Source organism: Brachionichthys hirsutus, chromosome 8, assembly GCF_040956055.1.
Source record: "Brachionichthys hirsutus isolate HB-005 chromosome 8, CSIRO-AGI_Bhir_v1, whole genome shotgun sequence".
In the NCBI taxonomy this organism is placed as follows: Eukaryota; Metazoa; Chordata; class Actinopteri; order Lophiiformes; family Brachionichthyidae; genus Brachionichthys; species Brachionichthys hirsutus.
This window is the reverse complement of record NC_090904.1, coordinates 15,988,657-16,013,099: the sequence shown is the minus strand read 5'-3', so window position 1 is coordinate 16,013,099 and position 24,443 is coordinate 15,988,657. Positions and strand designations below refer to the sequence as shown.

General features: G+C 50.5%; 1 protein-coding gene across 1 annotated transcript in view; it reads left to right on the top strand.

Annotated features, from left to right (window-relative positions):
• Positions 1-24,443, top strand: part of chd5 (chromodomain helicase DNA binding protein 5) — a 109,745-nt gene that overhangs the window by 73,490 nt on the left and 11,812 nt on the right. The window contains exons 34-36 of the mRNA XM_068742181.1: positions 4,713-4,837; positions 5,114-5,309; positions 16,453-16,616. Of these exons, the coding sequence (XP_068598282.1) occupies positions 4,713-4,837; positions 5,114-5,309; positions 16,453-16,616 (485 nt within the window). The remainder of the gene's footprint in view (positions 1-4,712; positions 4,838-5,113; positions 5,310-16,452; positions 16,617-24,443) is intronic.

The window sequence follows — 24,443 nt, the reverse complement described above, 5'->3', positions numbered from 1 at the left end:
TGTTTGAGACAGAAATGAGGGACGCTGTCCTGCAGCATCTGTTTGAGACAGAAATGAGGGACGCTGTCCTGCAGCATCTGTTAGAGACAGAAATGAGGGACGCTGTCCTGCAGCATCTGTTTGAGACAGAAATGAGGGACGCTGTCCTGCAGCATCTGTTTGAGACAGAAATGAGGGACGCTGTCCTGCAGCATCTGTTTGAGACAGAAATGAGGGATGCTGTCCTGCAGCATCTGTTTGAGACAGGAATGAGGGACGCTGTCCTGCAGCATCTGTTTGAGACAGAAATGAGGGACGCTGTCCTGCAACATCTGTTTGAGACAGAAATGAGGGACGCTGTCCTGCAGCATCTGTTTGAGACAGGAATGAGGGACGCTGTCCTGCAGCATCTGTTTGAGACAGAAATGAGGGACGCTGTCCTGCAGCATGTTTGAGACAGAAATGAGGGACGCTGTCCTGCAGCATCTGTTTGAGAAGAAATGAGGGACGCTGTCCTGCAGCATCTGTATGAGACAGAAATGAGGGACGCTGTCCTGCAGCATCTGTTTGAGACAGAAATGAGGGACGCTGTCCTGCAGCATCTGTTTGAGACAGAAATGAGGGACGCTGTCCTGCAGCATCTGTTAGAGACAGAAATGAGGGACGCTGTCCTGCAGCATCTGTTAGAGACAGAAATGAGGGACGCTGTCCTGCAGCATCTGTTTGAGACAGAAAAGAGGGACGCTGTCCTGCAGCATCTGTTTGAGACAGAAATGAGGGACGCTGTCCTGCAGCATCTGTTTGAGACAGGAATGAGGCACGCTGTCCTGCAGCATCTGTTTGAGACAGAAAAAAGGCACGCTGTCCTGCAGCATCTGTTTGAGACAGAAAAGAGGGACGCTGTCCTGCAGCATCTGTTAGAGACAGAAATGAGGGATGCTGTCCTGCAGCATCTGTTTGAGACAGAAATGAGGGACGCTGTCCTGCAGCGTCTGTCTGAGACAGAAAAGAGGGACGCTGTCCTGCAGCATCTGTTAGAGACAGAAATGAGGGACGCTGTCCTGCAGCATCTGTTAGAGACAGAAATGAGGGACGCTGTCTTGCAGCATCTGTTTGGGACAGAAATGAGGGACGCTGTCCTGCAGCATCTGTTTGAGACAGAAATGCGGGACGCTGTCCTGCAGCATCTGTTTGAGACAGGAATGAGGGACGCTGTCCTGCAGCATCTGTTTGAGACAGAAATGAGGGACGCTGTCCTGCAGCATCTGTTTGAGACAGAAATGAGGGACGCTGTCCTGCAGCATCTGTTAGAGACAGAAATGAGGGACGCTGTCCTGCAGCATCTGTTTGAGACAGAAATGAGGGACGCTGTCCTGCAGCATCTGTTTGAGACAGAAATGAGGGACGCTGTCCTGCAGCATCTGTTTGAGACAGAAATGAGGGATGCTGTCCTGCAGCATCTGTTTGAGACAGGAATGAGGGACGCTGTCCTGCAGCATCTGTTTGAGACAGAAATGAGGGACGCTGTCCTGCAACATCTGTTTGAGACAGAAATGAGGGACGCTGTCCTGCAGCATCTGTTTGAGACAGGAATGAGGGACGCTGTCCTGCAGCATCTGTTTGAGACAGAAATGAGGGACGCTGTCCTGCAGCATGTTTGAGACAGAAATGAGGGACGCTGTCCTGCAGCATCTGTTTGAGACAGAAATGAGGGATGCTGTCCTGCAGCATCTGTTAGAGACAGAAAAGAGGGACGCTGTCCTGCAGCATCTGTTTGAGACAGAAATGAGGGACGCTGTCCTGCAGCATCTGTCTGAGACAGAAAAGAGGGACGCTGTCCTGCAGCATCTGTTTGAGACAGGAATGAGGGACGCTGTCCTGCAGCATCTGTTTGAGACAGAAATGAGGGACGCTGTCCTGCAGCATCTGTTTGAGACAGAAATGAGGGACGCTGTCCTGCAGCATCTGTTTGAGACAGAAATGAGGGACGCTGTCCTGCAGCATCTGTCTGAGACAGAAAAGAGGGACGCTGTCCTGCAGCATCTGTTTGAGTCAGAAATGAGGGACGCTGTCCTGCAGCATCTGTTTGAGACAGGAATGAGGGACGCTGTCCTGCAGCATCTGTTTGAGACAGAAATGAGGGACGCTGTCCTGCAGCATCTGTTTGAGACAGAAATGAGGGACGCTGTCCTGCATCATCTGTTTGAGACAGAAATGAGGGACGCTGTCCTGCAGCATCTGAGACAGAAATGAGGGACGCTGTCCTGCAGTATCTGTTTGAGACAGAAATGAGGGACGCTGTCTTGCAGCATCTGTTTGAGACAGAAATGAGGGACGCTGTCCTGCAGCATCTGTTAGAGACAGAAAAGAGGGACGCTGTCCTGCAGCATCTGTTTGAGACAGAAATGAGGGACGCTGTCCTGCAGCATCTGTTTGAGACAGAAATGAGGGACGCTGTCCTGCAGCATCTGAGACAGAAATGAGGGACGCTGTCCTGCAGTATCTGTTTGAGACAGAAATGAGGGACGCTGTCCTGCAGCATCTGTTTGAGACAGAAATGAGGGACGCTGTCCTGCAGCATCTGAGACAGAAATGAGGGACGCTGTCCTGCAGTATCTGTTTGAGACAGAAATGAGGGACGCTGTCCTGCAGCATCTGTTTGTTATTTTGACCAAAGACTGGCTCAGATATTTCATACAAGTCTCTAAGAACTGCCTTAACTTGTGGACAAAGGTTAGAATATGGGTCCTTTAATCAATATTAAAAATTGATTTTCTTTCTCAACTATGCAATTTAAAAGAACCCGGGGACAATTGAAGTCTTTTTTTCACCCAAATGCGCTGAACGGATCCTGCTTGTTTCTCGGGTCGCACCAGCTCCAGCATCGCTTGCTTTCCAGAACCATTTAGCGCATCAGAATGCGCATAAGTCTGAACTGAACCGTCTTCTGCAAACATTTGATGCCATGGCTTGGCTTGATTAAATTAATTTAATTTATTCCGTTTAAAACTATTAAACAATTATCACATTCATATCTATAACGCACACATTTGTGTACTTGCTTCTGTCCTTCATGTTAATGTTTTGGTCCGTTTCCCAGGGCTGCTCTTTTAATGCAGGGGGCTTGTTCTCTGTGGTTCGAAGGCTTCATCGCCTCATTTGCTAGCTTGTCACCACATATCATACATGCTCCACCTCGCCGACGGAGCGGGCGAGATGGGCAGGTTGTGCGCCCGGGGCCCGCGCTTCCCCCCCCCCCCCCCCCCTATGAGTAGAGGGGAGAGCCACGAGCACCTTTCCAGCATGGCGGCGGCCCTCACTTTCATTGCGCCACGGGGTTTCGCGGGCACCCTCTGACTCGCGCGCGTTAGACTCCTTGGTCCGTTTTTCTAGACGGGTCTGGTGGGTTGCCGACATTGCCGCAGACCCCTGGCGCCTTTTATTTCGGGTCGTGGGCCGGTCCCCTCGCTGGCGACGTGGCGCGGTCGGGAGCGCACTGAGGACAGTCCGCCCCGGTTGGTGCAGTCGGGAAGTGGCGAGGTCGTGAAGATGGGGCGCTGTAAAGCTCGCGGTTCACAGACTAGGAATGTTTCTCGGTGAAGTCGTGCTACATGTAACTGTAATGACTAAATACAAAAAACATACAAGTACACACATCACACACAAAACAGCAACATCAGGAGTGGATACACAGATGTATATTAGCAGCAGTAAAACTAGCTGGATGATTACTGCCCCCTCTACAATGGTACAGGTAACCTTTGGACTGTCAGAGAATACACTGAACTCGTTCCTGGCATGGAAGCAGATCACTCTTCGGAGACATTGCTGGTGGACATGACTGGTTCTCATGTTGTCAGAACTCATCGATGTTTCCGATCTCTATCTCTGCTCTGGTCTGTTTGTCAGAGACCAGTTTCTGTTTCTGTTTTGATACTCTTCTCACGGTTGAAGTACCAAACGCCAGCAGCTTATTTCTTGGTATGGTGTCGTCCACTGTCTCTGGTGTCGTCCACTGTCTCTGGTGTCATTCACTGTCTCTGGTGTCGTCCACTGTCTCTGGTGTCGTCCACTGTCTCTGGTGTCGTCCACTGTCTCTCTCTGGTGTCGTCCACTGTCTCTCTCTGGTGTCGTCCACTGTCTCTGGTGTCGTCCACTGTCTCTGGTGTTGTCCACTGTCTCTGTTCTCTGGTGTCGTCCACTGTCTCTGGTGTCGTCCACTGTCTCTGTTCTCTGGTGTCGTCCACTGTCTCTGGTGTCGTCCACTGTCTCTGGTGTCATCCACTGTCTCTGGTGTCGTCCACTGTCTCTGTTCTCTGGTGTCGTCCACTGTCTCTGGTGTCGTCCACTGTCTCTGGGTGCTATGAGATAACTTTCTGTCATGATCTGCCGCTATAGAACTCAACTTGAATAGAATGAAATGGAATGCTCTGATCACCATGGGGTGCTGTAAATCCAGCTGCTTGGCAGAGGTTAAATCAGAGAGTACAGAACAGACAAAAACATTTACTGCCAGAACAAGCAGCACAAATATTTACTGTCACTGCTCACGAGGGCCCAATTCAACAATAGTGAAAGAAGTTGTGGCACAGTAGAACTCACTGGTGTTGCTATTTACCCCCGTTCTCTAAGTGTGATCCAGCAGTTCATGAACCGCTTTGTTTCGTCTTCATGTGTTTGTGTTGATGCGCTGGTAATAACCCCAACCTAAATCCCAACCTTCCTGCTGTCAGAGTTGCACACCCTCTGGCAAACCGAGGAGCGAGCCGCTCTGTCATCTGGAAAGATGCATGACATCTGGCACCGTCGCCATGACTACTGGCTGCTGGCTGGCATTGTAACGTATCCTTCCTCAGGTGTAGCTGTGACAAGCTTGAAGGTGTGATGTTTAGAGGAGTATTCCTTGACTGACGAGCTATCTCAGACACGGCTACGCTCGCTGGCAGGACATTCAGAATGACCCACGCTATGCTACTTTAAATGAGCCCTTCAAGACTGAGATACATAAGGGCAACTACCTAGAGATGAAGAACAAGTTCCTGGCTCGCCGCTTCAAGGTAAGCAACCTTTGTCATAATCCCATAAAATGTGAATGCAAATTAACAGAGCATCTCAAACTGTATACCCCTCTTAGCTGTTGGAACAGGCTCTGGTGATCGAGGAGCAGCTGAGGCGGGCAGCTTACCTGAACATGACCCAGGACCCCAGTCATCCGGCCATGGCGCTCAACAGTCGCTTCACTGAGGTGGAATGTCTGGCTGAGTCCCACCAGCACCTGTCTAAAGAGTCTCTGGCCGGTAACAAGCCTGCCAATGCTGTGTTGCACAAAGGTCTGTGCTACCATTCCAAAAATAGCCCCAGCCGTGTTTGTCAAAATTTCTTGCATCACTGATCAAAAGCTGCAAAACTAGGAAAATAATTGTGAGGGACTAACGTGATTGGACCCCAGAAGAGAACAGAGTTACTGCAGTTAAATATTTTTACTGATGCAAATAAAAAACAACCTGGAGCTGCAAACATGGTACTGGTCGCCCAGATCCCAACGTAGTCCATGTAACACAAACATCTTCTTCCGCTTATCCGGGGCCGGGTCGCGGGGGCAGCAGCCTAAGCAGGGAAGCCCAGACTTCCCTCTCCCCGGCCACTTCCTCTAGCTCTTCCGGGGGGATCCCGAGGCGTTCCCAGGCCAGCCGAGAGACATAGTCTCTCCAGCGTGTCCTGGGTCTTCCCCGTGGTCTCCTCCCGGTGGGACGTGCCCTGAACACCTCACCAGGGAGGCGTTCAGGAGGCATCCTGAATAGATGCCCGAGCCTCCTCATCTGGCTCCTCTCAACGCGGAGGAGCAGCGGCTCTACTCCGAGCTCCTCCCGGATGAAGGAGCTTCTCACCCTATCTCTAAGGGAGAGCCCAGCCCCCCTACGGAGGAAGCTCATTTCAGCCGCTTGTACACGGGATCTTGTTCTTTCGGTCACTACCCAAAGCTCGTGACCATAGGTGAGGGTAGGAACGAAGATCGACCGACAGGTGAGGGTGGGAACGGAGATCGTCCGGCAGGTGAGGGGAGGAACGAAGATCGACCGACAGGTGAGGGTGGGAACGGAGATCGTCCGGCAGGTGAGGGGAGGAACGGAGATCGACCGACAGGTGAGGGTGGGAACGGAGATCGTCCGGCAGGTGAGGGGAGGAACGGAGATCGACCGACAGGTGAGGGTGGGAACGGAGATCGTCCGGCAGGTGAGGGGAGGAACGGAGATCGACCGACAGGTGAGGGTAGGAACGGAGATCGACCGGCAGGTGAGGGTGGGAACGGAGATCGAGCGGCAGGTGAGGGTAGGAACGGAGATCGACCGGCAGGTGAGGGCGGGAACGGAGATCGACCGACAGGTGAGGGTGGGAACGGAGATCGTCCGGCAGGTGAGGGGAGGAACGGAGATCGACCGACAGGTGAGGGTAGGAACGGAGATCGACCGGCAGGTGAGGGTGGGAACGGAGATCGAGCGGCAGGTGAGGGTAGGAACGGAGATCGACCGGCAGGTGAGGGCGGGAACGGAGATCGACCGACAGGTGAGGGTGGGAACGGAGATCGTCCGGCAGGTGAGGGGAGGAACGGAGATCGACCGACAGGTGAGGGTAGGAACGGAGATCGACCGGCAGGTGAGGGTGGGAACGGAGATCGACCGGCAGGTGAGGGCAGGAACGGAGATCGACCGGCAGGTGAGGGTAGGAACGGAGATCGATCCCCAGGTGAGGGTAGGAACGGAGATCGACCGGCAGGTGAGGGTAGGAACGGAGATCGACCGGCAGGTGAGGGTAGGAACGGAGATCGACCGACAGGTGAGGGTAGGAACGGAGATTGACCGGCAGGTGAGGGTAGGAACGGAGATCGACCGGCAGGTGAGGGTAGGAACGGAGATCGACCGACAGGTGAGAGTAGGAACGGAGATCGACCGGCAGGTGAGGGTAGGAACGGAGATCGACCGGCAGGTGAGGGTAGGAACGGAGATCGACCGGCAGGTGAGGGTAGGAACGGAGATCGACCGGCAGGTGAGGGTAGGAACGGAGATCGACCGGCAGGTGAGGGTAGGAACGGAGATCGACCGGCAGGTGAGGGTAGGAACGGAGATCGACCGGCAGGTGAGGGTAGGAACGGAGATCGACCGGCAGGTGAGAGTAGGAACGGAGATCGACCGGCAGGTGAGGGCAGGAACGGAGATCGACCGACAGGTGAGGGTAGGAACGGAGATCGACCGGCAGGTGAGAGTAGGAACGGAGATCGACCGGCAGGTGAGGGCAGGAACGGAGATCGACCGGCAGGTGAGGGTAGGAACGGAGATCGACCGGCAGGTGAGAGTAGGAACGGAGATCGACCGGTAAATGGAGAGCTTCGCCTTTTGGCTCAGCTCTCTCTTCACCATGACGGATCTGTGCCGAGTCAGCATTACTGCAGACGCTGCACCGATCCGTCCGTCTCCAGCTCCATCCTTCCCTCACTCGTGAACAAGACCCCGAGGTACTTGAACTCCTCCACCAAAAGAGTTCCACCCATTAGGTTTATGGGCGGCGCCATATAGCAAGATGGTGGTGCCCGTGCGTGCAGCGGCTCCATGCTCTCCAGTCTGGTGCTTAGTTTTTCCTTACTTTTTATTACTTTTTACTGATTTCTGCGAGATGACTCTCTCATACAGTCGCCAAGATTTCCTGGGCATCGGCCTGAGGCTCAACATTCCCGTTAACTCGGAATATCAACGTAGCGAGGCTACCGGGATCTCCGTGGATGTTGAGCATGCCCAGTAAGCGACGGAGACGGCGGAGGCACAGGAAGCAGAAGCGAGGATGCCGGTCGGGCCTCGCGGTTAGGCTGCGAAAACAACCATTCTCACCAGCGCTCGCGAGCCTCTTCCTCACCAACGCCAGATCCATCACTCACAAAATGGACGAACTGGATTTACAACTCGCGACAAACAGCTTCGTCTGGGACTGCAACGTTATGTTTATCACGGAGACGTGGCTACAACCGCTGATCCCCGACGCTGCAGTCCAGCTAGCGGACCGGACGCTACACTGGCACGACAGAACGGGAGACTCGGGTAAGAGCAGAGGGGGGGGGGGGGCTGTGTGTTTACGTGCACAACGGGTGGTGTTGTAACAGCAGGACCGTTGAGACCCACTGCTGCCCTGATATCGAGGTTCTGGCAGTCTCGTTTTTATCTACCAAGGGAGCTAACGGTGGTCATCGTGATAGCTGTTTACATCCCGCCCGATGCTAACGTTAGCATAGCCCTCGGCCTGCTGCGTGCGAGTGTAAACAAGCACCAGCTCGCTCACCCCGACGGAGTCCTGATCGTTGCCGGTGACTTCAATCAAGCGTGTTTAAAGACTGTTCTGCCAAAGTTTGTCCAGAACGTGAAGTGTCCCACCAGAGTGACAAAATCCTGGATCGTGTTTATTGCAACATTAAACACGCGTACAAGGCCGCCCCCCTCCCCCACCTGGCTGGATCGGACCATCTCTGCCTGCGCCTCACCCCCGCATACACCCCGCTCCGGAGGAGAACAAAGCCACAAATACAAATAAAGACAATAACAACGTGGCCTGAGGACGCTCTCCCTCAGCTACAGGACTGTTTCTCCAACACTCACTGGGACATTTTTGACGGCAACAACCTGCAGGAATACACAGACACTGTACTTTCCTACATCAAGAACTGTGTAGACACTGTTACAGTCAGTAAACGGATCCGGGTTTTCCCCAACCAGAAACCTTGGATGACCAGTGAAGTGCAGGAACTCCTCAGACTCCGCAACACCGCCTTCAGGTCTGGCAACAAGACCCTCTACAGCGAGGCCAGAGCAGACCTGAGGAGAGGCATCAAGGAGGCCAAGGGGGCCTACAAACGGAGGATTGAGGAGCACTTCGCCGGGAACAATCCAAGGAGGATGTGGCAGGGAATTCAACACACAACCCACTACAAGAACAGCAACCAGGCGACTGAACGGGGACGCCTCGCTGGCAGAGGAAGTAAATCATTTCTTTGCCCGCTTTGAGGCCGACAGACCGGGCACGGTCACCCCCCCCCCTCCTGCAGCAGCACACTGATACTTCAGGAACAGGAAGTGAGACGTGTGCTGAGGACAGTAAACCCCAGGAAGGCTGCAGGGCCGGACGGAGTACCTGGGAAGGTACTCAGAGCCTGTGCTGATCAGCTGACCGGAGTCTTCACCACCATCTTCAACCGCTCCCTGTCACAGTCCATTGCCCCCCCCCCCCCCCCCCCTGCCTGAAGTCTGCCACCATCATCCCGGTCCCCAAGAAGTCGCCATCGACAGCCTGAATGATCACAGGCCTGTTGCTCTCACGCCTGTGATCATGAAGTGCTTTGAGAGGCTGTTCCCCCCATACCCTGTTTACTTAGTTCCCCAGATCCCAGACTGGGGAACCCTCCCAACACCGTGAATGTGTGAACACCCAGGTGCTATATACACATGTATGTGGTGCATTAAATTGGGGGCAGGTGGGGCCGGACGGGGGATGCGGAGGAGGGCAACGGCACACTCCTGCCCAGCGCCCTATCCCTTATCGCCCCGTCTAGTACCCACTCGAACCCCTGTGGTGCATTAAAATGGGGGGGGGGGGGTTGCAGACGGACGCTCGGTGAACGCCCCCCAGCAGAGGGCCCAACCATGCACAGGGCCAGGGTCGATCACCGCCCCCGACGCCTCCCACCCATCCCCCATAATCCAGCCCCCAGGAAGGAGGGAGCCGCGAGGCCCCGGCGGGAGGCAGGATGCCGGAAGAGGAGAGGCGGGAAGAAGGGGGAAAGGGGGAGACCACGAGGGGAGAGAAGGGGAGGCGAAGGAGAAGGGAGCGGGGCGAGGGGGAGGCAGAACAGGAGACGAGACCAAGGAGCAGAGGGCGAGCGGGGGACGGGGAGGGTGGAGGAGAGAGGTCAGGGAGGAGGGAGGGGAGGTGAGGGGGCCATGGCCACGCCAGGTCACCAGCCGGACCCGGGCCGCTACTACCAGCAGAGGAGTGACAGACTGCGCCAGCTCAGTGCCATCCCGAACGCATAGGCCAGCACCCCCGCATGGCAGCCTAGCGGAACACCGGGGGCCGCCCGAGAAGCATGCGCCACCCAGCAGACACCAGAGGAGCCGGGCCGCACATATCAAGCCACGGGGACAGCCCCTGAAGAGTTAGCCCAGCATGCCAACAGTCCCGGAGATCAACCATCCTTGTGTGAAGAACATTGAGCTGGAGACTGGAGCTGAAACATAGAAAGTTAGAATGGCTGGGAGGTGATGTATTTCTGAGGTCCACTCGGTCCTGGAGACAGAAACCGGGTTCCTAAATAAAAACAGAAACAAGATGAGTCATGAAAAAAAATGTAAGCAGCATCACCATTTACATCGTTGTGGTGGCTTTCGCTAGCAGGCAGAATCAGGTTGCAATATTTATATTTAATGATTTAATAAAAGGAGACCAACTTTCTGTAAAATATTTCAAATATTTTTTATTTATTTTTTTGGAAGCAGAGATTTTCTCCATTGATATGTGTTCTATGAGGAGATTCAACCAATGGTTGATGTTTAAAGACTGTTTATTTTTCCAGTTAACGAGGATTGTTTTCTTGGCGATGGCGAGGGCTGCGAGTGTGGGGTGCGTTTATTTCTTAGAAATAACGATTTCTGTCAAGTCACCGAGTAGACACGTGATCGGAGATAAAGGGAACGTACAATCTAAGATGGACGACAGTTTATGTGATACTGCGACCCAGAGATCCTGGACGGGTGAGCACAACCATAGAGCATGGAAATAAGTGTCAGCAGTATTTTGGGAGCATTGAGAACAGATGTCAGATTCGGAGAAGCCCATTTTCTTCATCATATACTGAGTAATGTGTGTTCTATGAAGGATCTTATACTGGATGAGTTGAAGATTTCTGTGTTTTGTCATTTTAAATACATTTTCACAGATTTGTGTCCAAAAGTCATGATCTAAGGTTAGTGACAGATCCGTCTCCCATTTTGAGATGGGAAGAAATATCGTATCTGTGCTTGAGAGGAGTTTATAAATCTTAGAAAGGGTCTTTTTAACTGTCGGGGAAATCTTTGTGACTTACATAACAAATACAGGCCCCGGAGCATTGGAATTCTTTTCTTAATTGTATTCTTTACCTGAAGATAGTAAAGGAAATTTCCGCTTCCGAGTTCATATTTTTGGAACAATTTTGTAGATGACATAAACGTATTGTCATGAAAGAGATGATGGAGTTGAGAGATTCCCTTCTGTTCCCACATACCTACATGGAAAGGTTGATTGCTAGCCTGAAAGTCAGGGTTATTCCAGATTGGAGAGAACATGCAGGGTTCCAGTTTGGAGTTTGTAATTTCTAACGCTTTCCACCAGGCGGACAAGGTGGAAGAAATCATCGGGTTTTTAAAACAGTTATGACGTTTGATGGTTGTTGTGATAAAGGGGAGATCTGCGAGTCTAATATCCTTGCAGTCCTTCTGTTCCAATTCTAACCAGTAATTAGAGTCTCTATTCGGGTGCATCCATAGTACAAGATATTTTAGCTGGTTAGCCAAGTAATAATTCATAAAATTTGGGGCTTCCAGGCCTCCTTTAGATTTACTCCTCTGAAGGGTAGATAGACTAATTCTTACTTTTTTATTTTTCCAGTAGAATTTGGTGATGGCTGAATCCAACGACTGGAAGCAGTTGGAAGTTGGTTTAAACGGAATCATTGAAAATAAATAATTGATTTGTGGTAAAATTTTCATTTTGATGGTGGCTATTCTTCCCAAAAGGGATATCGGGAGGTTATTCCAACGCTTCAGATCACTGCTGATTTTATCCAGAAGTGGGGTGAAGTTTAATCGGGTTAACTCAGACAGTTTAGGTGAAATATTAATGCCCAAGTACTTTAAATTGCCCGTAGGAAAGGAGTAGTTTGGGTCCTGGTCTGCAGGGTTCCATGACTTTTCTGTAATGGGAAGTAATGTTGATTTTGTCCAATTGATGGAATAGTCTGAAAGTTGTGAAAATTTAGCGATCAACTTGAATACTTCCTGCAGCGAATCCGAGGGTTCTTGTAAATAAAGCAAGATGTCATCAGCATATAAATTGATTTTGTGTTCTGACACCGCAGTGTTGATTCCCTTAATCCTGGTATTTTGCCGCACTGCTGCTGCTAGGGGTTCAATAAATATTGCAAATAATAAAGGAGAGAGTGGGCAGCCCTGCCTGGTACCTCTCTGCAAGGTGAAGCTCTGTGAGGTAATCCCGTTGGTGGTTACGGTCGCTTTGGGAGAGTTATATAATACTGACACCCAGTGAATAAATGACTCTCCAAACCCAAGCTTGTGTAGGACGGCAAAGAGGAAGGACCAGGTAACTTTATCAAAGGCTTTTTCTGCGTCCAGCGATACGACCACTGCCTTTTTGCCAAGTCGCTGCGACATACTGATCAGATTCAGCAGTCTTCTGATATTGTTGGTGGAATGTCGACCTTTAATGAATCCTGTTTGGTCGCTGTGAATTACAGTCGGGATCACTGTCTCCAGCCTGGATGCGAGTGCCTTTGCTATCATTTTGATGTCGGCGTTGATTAATGATAGAGGTCGGTAGCTTGAAGGGAGGGTGGGGTCTTTGTCTGGCTTCAGTAGAAGTTTAATTGCTGCTGTATTCATGTGGGGTCGTATATGACCATTGTTTTTCATTTCTGTCACTGATCTGAAGAATAACGGCGCTAACATGGTCCAGAAATGCTTCATAAATTCAGCCGGGAAGCCGTCCGGGCCTGGTGCTTTGCCGTTAGGCATACTATCTAGGGGGCGCTATGGAGTTCATTTATAGGCAGCGGAGCTTCCAGAATGTTCTTATACTCTGTTGATAGTTGAGGAGAAATGCCTCAATATCCTCCGGGTTGGGTTTATTAGCTGCTGAATACAAGTTGTGGTAGAACGTGTAAAATATCTGATTGATTTCTTCTGGTGATTGCGTGCACTCACCATTTAACCCTTTAATTGCTGTTATGAGAGATCTTTCTCTGTTACGTTGGAGTTGATTCGCCAGAAACTTGCCTGATTTGTTATTATATTCAAAGTCGTTGTATCTCAGTTGTTGTAATATGAACTCTGTTTTCTTTGATAGTATATCATCTAGTTTTAGTTTTGTGTTTTGTAGTTCAGTCCACGTTTGATTGCTTGAGTTCGCTGCGTACGCATCGGTTAATAGTTTAATTTTCTCCTCTATTTCCTTTTCCATTTTCTGTTCCTGTTTTTTTTTGTAAGAGGCATATGATATAATTTTACCTCTGATTACAGCTTTCCCTGCTTCCCAGAGTAAAGACGGAGAAGAGTTTGGAGAGTCATTCATTTCCAGATAGTCTGCCCACTCTCTTCTTATGACCCTATCAAATTCTGCATCTTTAAGCAAAGAGGTGTTAAAGCGCCACGTCGACGGGGGTTCAAAGGTCGCTGTGATTTGTAAGGTGAGCGTGACCGGAGCATGATCGCTGATAATTATTGGATTAATTTTAATAGAAATATTCTCAATCACAGAATTATTTGTGAGAAAATAATCAATTCTTGAGAATGAACGGTGCACAGAAGAAAAGAACGTGTATTCCCTCTTCATTGGATTCTTTCATCTCCAGCCGTCGCCAAGGCCAAAGTCATCCATATATTCCAGTAGTACTTTGGCTGATTGTGTACTGTAGTACTGGAGCGATATACTGATGGATGTAGAACTGTGTTGAAGTCTCCGCCGATGATGATAGTTGAGTCTGCTGTTAGCTCGAGTAGCTGAGAGAACAATGTGTGGAAGAAGGCCGGATCATCACTATTAGGAGCGTACAGATTCACTATTGAGTATAATTTACTGAATAATAATGTATCGGCCCTCTGGATCCGTGACAGTGTTGTTTAACGTGAAGAGTAGTCTCTTGTGTATTAATATAGAGACTCCTCTTTGTCTGCTGTTATAGCAGGCAGAAAAAACTTGACTGAAATTTGTGTCTGTGTAATTTCTCTTCTGATTTTTGTAAATGGGTTTCTTGTAGGAGACAAATGTCTCTTTTAATTTTGAGAGATGGTCTAAGATGTTGATTCTTTTTGCCTGAGAGCGAGCGCCACACACATTCCAGATAGCAAAATGAACTTAGACATACCGATGGTGAGCAGTCAGGTCTAAATGTGTGTATCTCTGTAAGCTGCTTACTATTCTCTGCATATGATGAGTTAAAGTCGAGGTGTTGGATGGTTGGATAGCTGAGAGGGATATAAAGAGTCTTAAATGTGTGCACAGTAGAATCAGAAAGGGTCAGACTCGGCTCCCCACAAGGATGTGTACTGAGTCCGCTCCAGTACTGTGTACTGAGTCCGCTCCAGTACTGTGTACTGAGTCTGCTCCTGTACTGTGTACTGAGTCCGCTCCAGTACTGTGTACTGAGTCCGCTCCTGTACTGTGTACTGAGTCCGCTCCAGTACTGTGTACTGAGTCCGCTCCTGCACTGTGTACTGAGTCCGCTCCAGTACTGTGTACTGAGTCCGCTCCTGTACTGTGTACTGAGTCCGCTCCAGTACTGTGTACTGAGTCCGCTCCTGCACTGTGTACTGAGTCCGCTCCTGTACTGTGTACTGAGTCCGCTCCTGTACTGTGTACTGAGTCCGCTCCTGCACTGTGTACTGAGTCCGCTCCTGTACTGTGTACTGAGTCCGCTCCTGTACTGTGTACTGAGTCCGCTCCTGTACTGTGTACTGAGTCCGCTCCAGCACTGTGTACTGAGTCCGCTCCTGTACTGTGTACTGAGTCCGCTCCTGTACTGTGTACTGAGTCTGCTCCAGCACTGTGTACTGAGTCCGCTCCTGTACTGTGTACTGAGTCCGCTCCTGTACTGTGTACTGAGTCCGCTCCTGTACTGTGTACTGAGTCCGCTCCTGTACTGTGTACTGAGTCCGCTCCTGTACTGTGTACTGAGTCCGCTCCTGTACTGTGTACTGAGTCCGCTCCAGCACTGTGTACTGAGTCCGCTCCTGTACTGTGTACTGAGTCCGCTCCTGTACTGTGTACTGAGTCCGCTCCTGTACTGTGTACTGAGTCCGCTCCTGTACTGTGTACTGAGTCCGCTCCTGTACTGTGTACTGAGTCCGCTCCTGTACTGTGTACTGAGTCCGCTCCTGTACTGTGTACTGAGTCCGCTCCAGCACTGTGTACTGAGTCCGCTCCTGTACTGTGTACTGAGTCTGCTCCAGGTGGCGTGGTGTTCGGTGAATAACCTTTCATTGAACGCCACAAAAACTAAAGAACTCATCATGGACTTCTGGAAGCGCAGCCCAGACCCGGCTCCACTGACCATCATGGGGGGCTGCATGGAGAGGGTCCACTGACCACCATGGGGGGCTGCATGGAGAGGGTCCACTGACCACCATGGGGGGCTGCATGGAGAGGGTCCACTGACCGTCATGGGGGGCTGCGTGGAGAGGGTCCACTGACCATCATGGGGGGCTGCGTGGAGGGGGTCCCCTCATTCAGGTTCCTGGGGTCCACATCACCGACGACCTGTCCTGGTCTGCTAACACCACGGCGGTGGTGAAGAAGGCCCAGCAGCGACTCCACTTCCTGAGGGTGCTCAGGAGGAACCACCTGGAGGAGAAGCTGCTGGTGACCTTCTACAGAGCCCCCTGGAGAGCATCCTGGGTACTGCATCACGGTGTGGTACGCCGCGCGCACAGCAGCGGAGAGGAAAACCCTGCAGAGAGTATCAACACAGCCCAGAAGATCACCGGCTGCTCTCTGCCCCCCCTGGACTGTATCACCGGCTGCTCTCTGCCCCCCCCCTGGACTGTATCACCGGCTGCTCTCTGCCCCCCCCCTGGACTGTATCGCCGGCTGCTCTCTGCCCCCCCCCCCCCCCCGGACTGTATCACCGGCTGCTCTCTGCCCCCCCCCTGGACTGTATCTCCGGCTCTCGCTACCTCAGCAGAGCTACAAACATCGTCAGAGACTCCTCCCACCCTGGACACACCTTGTTCAACCTGTTGCCCTCCGGATGGCGCTACAGGTTGAACAAGAGCAGGACCAACAGACTCAGAGACAGTTTTATACCGAGAGCCATCAGAGCTCTGAACAGCAATCAGGATTAAACACACAACTACTCACTATGTGCAATAACTAATGTATACTATTAACATGCTAAATACTGGTCGATCTTCTGCATGCACTGTTTATCACTTTAAATCTACTACTTGAATTTTATGTCATTACTTTAATTTTATGCTGTTACTAAACACCAGACGGAGCAGCGAACCTAATCTCATTGTGTAGCCACTATGCAAGAACAATAAAGGCGTTCTATTCTATTCTATTCTATACATCTATATTAGGACACCCCTGCAACATGTGCCGGTGTAAAATCACAGGGATTATTCACATATGTAAAGCCTTTTCTCTTTTGTCGTGCTCTTGTAGTGCTGAACCAGCTGGAGGAACTTCTGAGTGATATGAAAGCAGATGTGACTCGACTGCCTAACATGTTGTCAAGGATCCCGCCCGTATCGGCGCGTCTGCAGATGTCTGAGAGGACCATCCTGAGCCGCCTCACCAGCCGAGGGAGTGAGCCTCCCACCCAGCAGGTGAGATGGGTCACGGTGGGTGAGGAGATCAAATGCTCTTTAATCCATTAGTATGGAAAATAAGGTGCCATGACTTCTACCTTGTTTAATTTATTTATAGTGCGGTGGCTGAGGACCAGATTTGAGTAAAATGGGGACACGAAGGATAAAAGCACCAAAAATATTTTATGTGCTCTACATCACCATAGCTTTCAATTTTTGGTGGGAGCCGCCTCATCAAGATGGCGGATGGTGGCCATATTGGATTTCCGCCATGTAAAATCTATAATGCCAATATCTCGGCTTCCAAGCCACTTAGAAGGTCAATCTTGGTGTCAAAGTATACATTTTCTGAGTCAGAGAATGCATTAAAGCTATTGAGAATACCACTAGATGATTATTTCTACAGAGAACAAAAAAATAATGTTCATTCTGGCAATGTATGCATCGTTTTCAACTCGATTCCTAAGCAGCTGGACATAAAATTATAACATACATGAATTGAACTTGATTTGCTTCACTTTTTAACATAAGTATTATTACATGTATAATCAAATTATCTGTTAGACCGTGCTTGTTTTCAGACCCAAATGCACGACACAGGAGGCAAGATTCAAGATACTTTATTGTCATTATGCGAACATAATAAAATCGTGAGAAGGCCCACGGCTTAAGGCACACATCATAACATAATCAAATCAAAAACTAAATTCTCTCTCTTAAAGAAACAATATATATGTATACACAGAGAGAGTGTGAATCAGGCAGTAGTGCAAAATAGCAACAGCAGCAACAGGGCCGGCATAAAGTGTCCCAGATCACTACGAGGGAACGACTGCTTTCACAGCTCGGGGGAAGAAGCTGTTCCTGAGCCTCGCTGTGCTGCTTCTTATTGTCCTGAACCGCCTCCCTGATGGGGGCGGGACAAACAGTCTGTGGCCCGGGTGGGTGGGGTCTGTGGGTGGGACAAACAGTCTGTGGCCCGGGTGGGTGGGGTCTGTGGCGATGCGTCTGGCCCTCCTCTGGACTCTGGAGGTGTAAACAGAGTCCAAGTCAGGCAGACGGTGACCCACAATCCCCTGAGCTGTCCTCACCACCCGGGATAGGTCCTTCCTGTCCTGCGCCGTGCAGCTGCCGTCCCACACGGTCGCACTGAGACACAGGATGCTCTCTATCGTGGCCCGGTAGAAGTCTTCAAGCAGCACAGAGGAGAGTCCAGCCCGCTTCAGCTTCCTGAGGAAGAAGAGCCGTTGCTGGGCCTTCTTCACCAGGTGTCTGGTGTTGAGTGTCCAGGAGAGGTCAGAGGAGATGTGGATGCCCAGGAATTTAATGTTCTCCACACGCTCCACTGCTTCCCCTCGTATGCACAGGGGGGCGTGTTCAGTCTTCCTGGACCTCCTGTAGTCCACTATGACCTCCTTGGTCTTGCTGGTGTTCAGAACAAGGCTGTTCCTCGAGCACCACAGCATCAGGTTCTGGACCTCCTCTCTGTAGTGGGTCTCATCGTTGTTGGAGATGTGACCCACCACGGTGGTGTCGTCAGCAAACTTCACAACCATGTTTGTGGAGTGGATGCAGAGCAGGGCTGAGAACACAACCCTGGGGGGTCCCAGTGTTCAGGATCAGAGGGGAGGATGTGGTGTCTCCTATCCTCACCACCTGGGGCCGGTTGCTGAGGAAGTCCCTGACCCAGGAGCAGAGCGGTGGAGACAGTCCCAGGCTGTGGAGCTTCAGAGCCAGCATGTCCGGTGGGACGGTGTTAAAAGCTGAACTGAAGTCCACAAACAGCATCCTGACGTAGGTGTTAGGCTGCTCCAGGTGAGTCAGGGCCGAGTGAAGTGTCAGCGAGACGGCGTCCTCCGTGGAGCGGTTCCCCCTGTAGGTGAACTGCAGACTGTCCAAACCAGCAGGGACGGCGTCCTTGATGTGTTTAAGGAGGATCCTCTCGAAGCACTTCATCACCACCGGAGTCAGAGCAACAGGGCGGTAATCGTTGAGGCAGGAGATGGATGATTTATTGGGTACCGGCACAATGATGGAGGACTTAAGGCAGGCAGGGACGGTGGACAGCTGCAGGGACAGGTTGAAGATGTCCAGGAAAACCCCTGCCAGTTGGTCAGCACACGTGTTCAGTGTCCGGCCTGACATGCCATCTGGTCCCGCAGCCTTGTTGGTGTTGATCCTCCTCAGGCTGAGGAGACCTGGTGCAGCTGCAGGACGAGCGGCTGATGCTGCACCTCAGGCTGGGGCAGATCCACAGACCTTCTGCTGCTCGGAGAGTTGAAGCGTGAGAAGAATCTGTTCAGGGTGTCAGGCAGGGTGGAGTCGTGGCTGGCGTGCTGCTCCCTGCGTTTGTAGTCCGTCACAGCCCTGATGCCTTTCCACATGTCACGTGGGTTATTGTTCTCAAAGTGCTCCTCAATGCGCTGCTTGTATCTGTGCTTTGCCCCTCCAGTTCAAAATCTGAAGGGGATTTAATTAGAAAAGGTACAGAAGGGGCAGAGCAGAGATCTGATTCGTGAGACAGGCAAGGGTCAGGAGCCGTAACATTATCTGTCACATTTGCAACTGCAAAGCTCTGTTCATTTCCAGTGTGCCTTCTTACATGCTGCTCCTCTACCAGTACCTCTACCAGTGGCTCAGTGGGTTGGGCCCCGGGCTGGGAAGCGGAGAAGTCCACCGCTTCCTCGGGCCCCAGGGTGTGATGCCAACCTATCGGTTAACTTCTCAATGCAAGAAATCGAACTAGCCATAAAACATCTTAAGGTTAGTAAGGCACCGGGGATAGATGACATCTATCAAGGCAAGAAGGTAACTGACAGGCTCCGTTCCTCCAACACCTAAAGCTGCAGAAAATCTGGTGCCGTGCCAAGGTGATCGCTCTGCCGAAGCCCAACAAGCCAAGTGATGACCCAAAGGGATACCGGCCAATCTCCCTGCTGTGTGTACCCTTTAACCTGCTGGAACGCCTCACCCTGGCTCGCCTCACCCCAGTCGACCCCCAGCTCCCCAAAGAACAAGCTGGATTTTGAAGTGGTATGTCGACAACGAATCAGGTGACCCTTTTGTGTCATGACATAGAGGACAGTTTCCAGGCAGGAAAGAAAGCTGCCGCCGTCTTCTTGGACCTCACAGCTGCCAACGACGCTGTCTGGCTGCACGGGCTACATATTACGCTTCTGAAGACCATCCCGGATGGGTGAGAAGGCTCAGGAGAGGTGTCCCACAGGGCTCTGTGCTGGCACTGATGTTATTTAACATCTACATCTACCTACCACGAACAACATCAAGGAAGTACAGCTATGCAGACGACCTGGCAATGCTGCTCAGCAAACCCTCGTAGGAAGCAGTAGAGGAAGGCCTTACAGAGGATACGGACATTCTATCCTCTTACCTGAAGGACTGGCGACTCAAGCTCAGTGTCGAGAAGACTGTTGCAATAATGTTCCATGTCTACAAGCAACACGTGAAATCAACATCATCGTTGACGATGCACAGCTACACTCCCAGTCCTGCCCGACATACCTTGGCGTGAAGCTCGACAGAACACTGTCCTTTAAACAACATCTGGTGAGAGTGAAAGGAAAGACCACCAGCTGTGCAGCACTGATACGGCGTTTAGCCGGAACCACGTGGGGAGCCTCCTCAAAGACGCTGCGTATCTCCACCGAGGCCCTGGTCCTGCCTGCTGCTGAGTACTGTGCCCCAGTCTGGAGCCGCATTCAGGGTCCTCACCGCCATCGGATGGAAGCTGTTTTAAATCGGCAAACAGGCAGCCGTGCAGTTCCTCCAGTGAGGGGAGGGTGCAGCCAATGATTCTTTGGGCCCTCTGGAGCGACCTTTTCTGTGCTGCTAAACCAGATTCTAATGCAGAACGTTAAAATGCTCTCAATAGAGCAGCGGTAAAAGGAGACCAGCAGTCTCTGTGATGTTGTTCTTGCTGAGCACTCTCAGGAAGTAGAGTCTCTGCTGGGCCGTTCTCAGTGGGGGTTTCCCCCCAGGTCATGCCCTCCTCCATGCGGACCCCCAGGAAGCGGAAGTCTGCCCCCCTCTCCACACACTCCCCGTTAATGGAAAGTGCAGCATGTCCGTTGTGTTCTTCCTATAGTCAATGATAAGCTCCTTGATCTTACAAGTGTTTAGGAGCAGGTTGTTCTCCTTGCACCTCACCGTCAGCTGCTCCACCTCCTTCCTGTAGGCAGATTTGTCCCCCCCCCCAGAATGAGCCCCACCACCGTGGTGTCATCGGAGTGGAAGCCAGAGGTCCTCCAGCTTGGTCATCGGTCTGTGAGGGAGAATCGTGTTGAACGCCGAGCCACAGTCCACAAAGAGCCGCCTAGCGTAGCTCCCCTGCTGCTCCAGGTAGGACAGTGCAGCATGGAGTGGAGTGGCCACAGCGTCCTCTGTGGACGGTAGGCAGACTGGTGTGGGTCTAGGAGCGGTGAAAGGAGTCCAGTGATCTCGGACCAGTTTTTAAAACACTACCGGCCGATAGTCATTAAGGCCAGTGATCCGGTGTTTTTTGGGCAGGGGGACTATGGTGGAGGATTTAAGACAGGTAGGGACAGTAGACTGGGACAGGGACAGGGACAGGTTGAAAATCCTGGTTAGGAGTCCTGCCAGCTGGAACGCACCCGACCAGAGACACCATCGGGTCCAGCAGCCTGTACCCGATGGTGCACATCCCTTGCTATGATGTGCACAGCGTCAGGATAACCTTTCTCCTGGCTGCCAATGCTGCCATGCAAAAGTCTGAGGGCTACGTTAGCATTAGCGTCTGGTGGGATATAAACAGCAGTTACTATAACTGCAGTAAACTCTCTGGGGAGATAGATCGGTCTACATTTAACAGACGCGTACTCCAGGTCCGAAGTCACTGTATTGATACACCAGTTGTTGATATACAGGCAGAGTCCTCTGCTCTTGCCGGAGTCACGTGTCCTGTCGCACAGCTGCGCCGTATAGCTGCTTAGCTCCATAGCCACATCTGGGATGGATGAATTTAGCCACGTCTGCGTGGTCAGTAGAATACAACGTTCTTTCACGGTGTTGTCGGTGGCAGCCTGTAGCCTCAATTCATCCATCTTGTTTGTGAGGGATCTAGCATTGGTCACGAAAAGGCTGGGAAGCGGTGGTTCGAATGGCTGTTTCCGTAGCCTCGCTTCCTCTTCCTGCTCGTGGGGATCGTGAACCACGGAGCGCCGGGGCTTCTTGCTATGTCCGCTGGGATGGTGTGTGAGCAGACAAACTCTGCCGTAACATCCCGCTCCAGTTCCGGCTATAAAAGTTGTTCGCCCAGCAGAATGTAAACCCATTAAAAGAAAAAAGATACACAAAAAGCCACGAATACACGCTACCAAGGGAAGGACACCGAGGCGCAGCAACTCCGCGCGCAGCCATCGCTCCTTAATTATTAATGTTAACGATAAAGAAAGCCATACAACTTACTAATAAAAAATATTATCAAGAACCGACAAACACATTGTTCATCCAATTTCACATCCTCAAGTTTAACGACATTGTAGATTACAACACAATACAAATAATGTACAAAGCAAAAGAATGACCAGTTACAACAAAGTATTCTAAATCTGTTCAAAGGTCAAACAGAGGGCATATGATGACCTGTATGCCAGGTTAGATAGTAAAGAGGGAGAGAAGGATCTGGACAGACTGGACAGACAGAGAGACAGAGACAGGAAGGATGTTCAGCACGTCAGAGTGATGAAGAGTAGAGACAGGAAGGATGTTCAGCATGTTAGAGTGATGAAGAGTAGAGACAGGAAGGATGTTCAGCATGTTAGAGTGATGAAGAGTAGAGATGAAGGTGTTGACAGAGGCCAGTAGTGTGTAGGAAGATGGAAGAAGTATTTAGAGGAATAAATGAATGAGGAAGATGAGAGAGATCAAAGGGGAGTAGAGGAACCTGTTGTGGACCAGGAAGATTGGTTTTGATAGAGTACAGTTATGGCTTCATGCCAATAAACTTCTTCTCAATAAATCAAAATCTCATTCTATGTTATTCAATAAAAACGTCAATAGTACAACACTTAATCTTATGTTTATAGATAAAACTGCTGTAGTATCAGTTGAGTAGTTTAAATATCTAGGTCTGTGGTTGGACCCCACACATTCTTTTAACTCTCACTTGCTTTCTGTTACTAATAAAATCGCCTATCGTTTGAAAATGCTCTATCAGTCAATTGATTGTTTTAGTTTTTCTGTTAGGAAGAAAATTGTTACACAACTGCTACTTCCTACATTAGATTACTGTGATATAATTTATCAAAACACTACAGCTACAATTCTTAAGTCACTTAATGTTACGTATAATATCTGTGTAGATTCATTCTCCGCTGCCCTTTAGAACCCACCACTGTTTGCTTTACCAACGACTGTCCTGCTTACTCCTCCCTGCAGACGACAGTTTCACTGGTTATTGTTTATTTTTAAATGCATTAACCTCAGTTATCCGGATTATTTGAAACAATATTTCATTTATTTTCACTCTTCCTATAGTTTACGTCATGCTGACCAAACCTTTTTTGTTGTTCGGAGGATAAAAAAGGAAATAGGGAAATTTGCATTCCATTTCAAAGCTCCTGCGGATTGGAACAGTCTTCCATCCTCCATCCGCTCTATAAGATCTTATAATATGTTTAAAAATGCCCTATTGTTACATTTCCAAAATGTTTGTAACTGCTTTTAACTTTGTGTTGCTATCTTATTTTCTCATGTTATAACTGCAATTTTAGTTTATTATTACTATTTTGACAGAGCTACGTGTGCATGTTTGTACGTGTGCAGTTTGAGTGTGGATGTGTGTTTGTGTGTAAAAAGAGAGTATTTTTTATTTTTTGTTGTTGTTGTTGCTGCTGTTATTTTTGTTTATGTTTTGTTTTGATTAAGGACCCTCTTGAAAACGAGATGGTTTCATCTCAAGGGGTTTTATCCTTTCAAATAAATAAATAAATAAGTGACAAAGATTAGCATGAGTGAAGCTAGAAAGGGAATGAAGAGGATGAAGAATGGGAAGACCCAGGGGGGACAGTAGAGTTACAAGGAAGAGACGTAAAGAAGGGAGAGGACTTCAGGTACCTCGGGTCAACAGAGCAGAGTGATGGAGAGAATGTGGAAAGGAGGTGAAGAATCGTGTGCAGGCAGGCTGGAACGGGGGGAGGAGAGTATCAGGTGTGCTCTGTGATAGGACGAAGGGACAGGTCTACAAGACAGTGGTGAGGACAGCCATGATGGACGGCTCAGAGACAGTGGTGAGGACAGCCATGATGGACGCTTAGAGACAGTGGTGAGGACAGCCATGATGGACGGCTTAGAGACAGTGGTGAGGACAGCCATGATGGACGGCTCAGAGACAGTGGTGAGGACAGCCATGATGGACGGCTTAGAGACAGTGGTGAGGACAGCCATGATGGACGGCTTAGAGACAGTGGTGAGGACAGCCATGATGGATGGCTTAGAGACAGTGGTGAGGACAGCCATGATGGACGGCTTAGAGACAGTGGTGAGGACAGCCATGATGGACGGCTTAGAGACAGTGGTGAGGACAGCCATGATGGACGGCTTAGAGACAGTGTCTCTGAGGAAAAGACAGGAGGCGGAGCTAGAAGTGGAGGAGATGAAGATGCTGAGGTTCTCCTTGGTAGAGACCAGGTTGGACAGGATTAGTAATGAGACAATAAGAGGGACAGTGAAGGTTAGACGTTTTGGAGACAAGGTCAGAGAGACCAGACTTTGATGGTTTGGACATGTCCAGAGGAGAGACAGGGACTATATCGGTAGAAGGATGCTGAGGATGGGACTGCCAGAGAACAGGACTAGAGGACGACC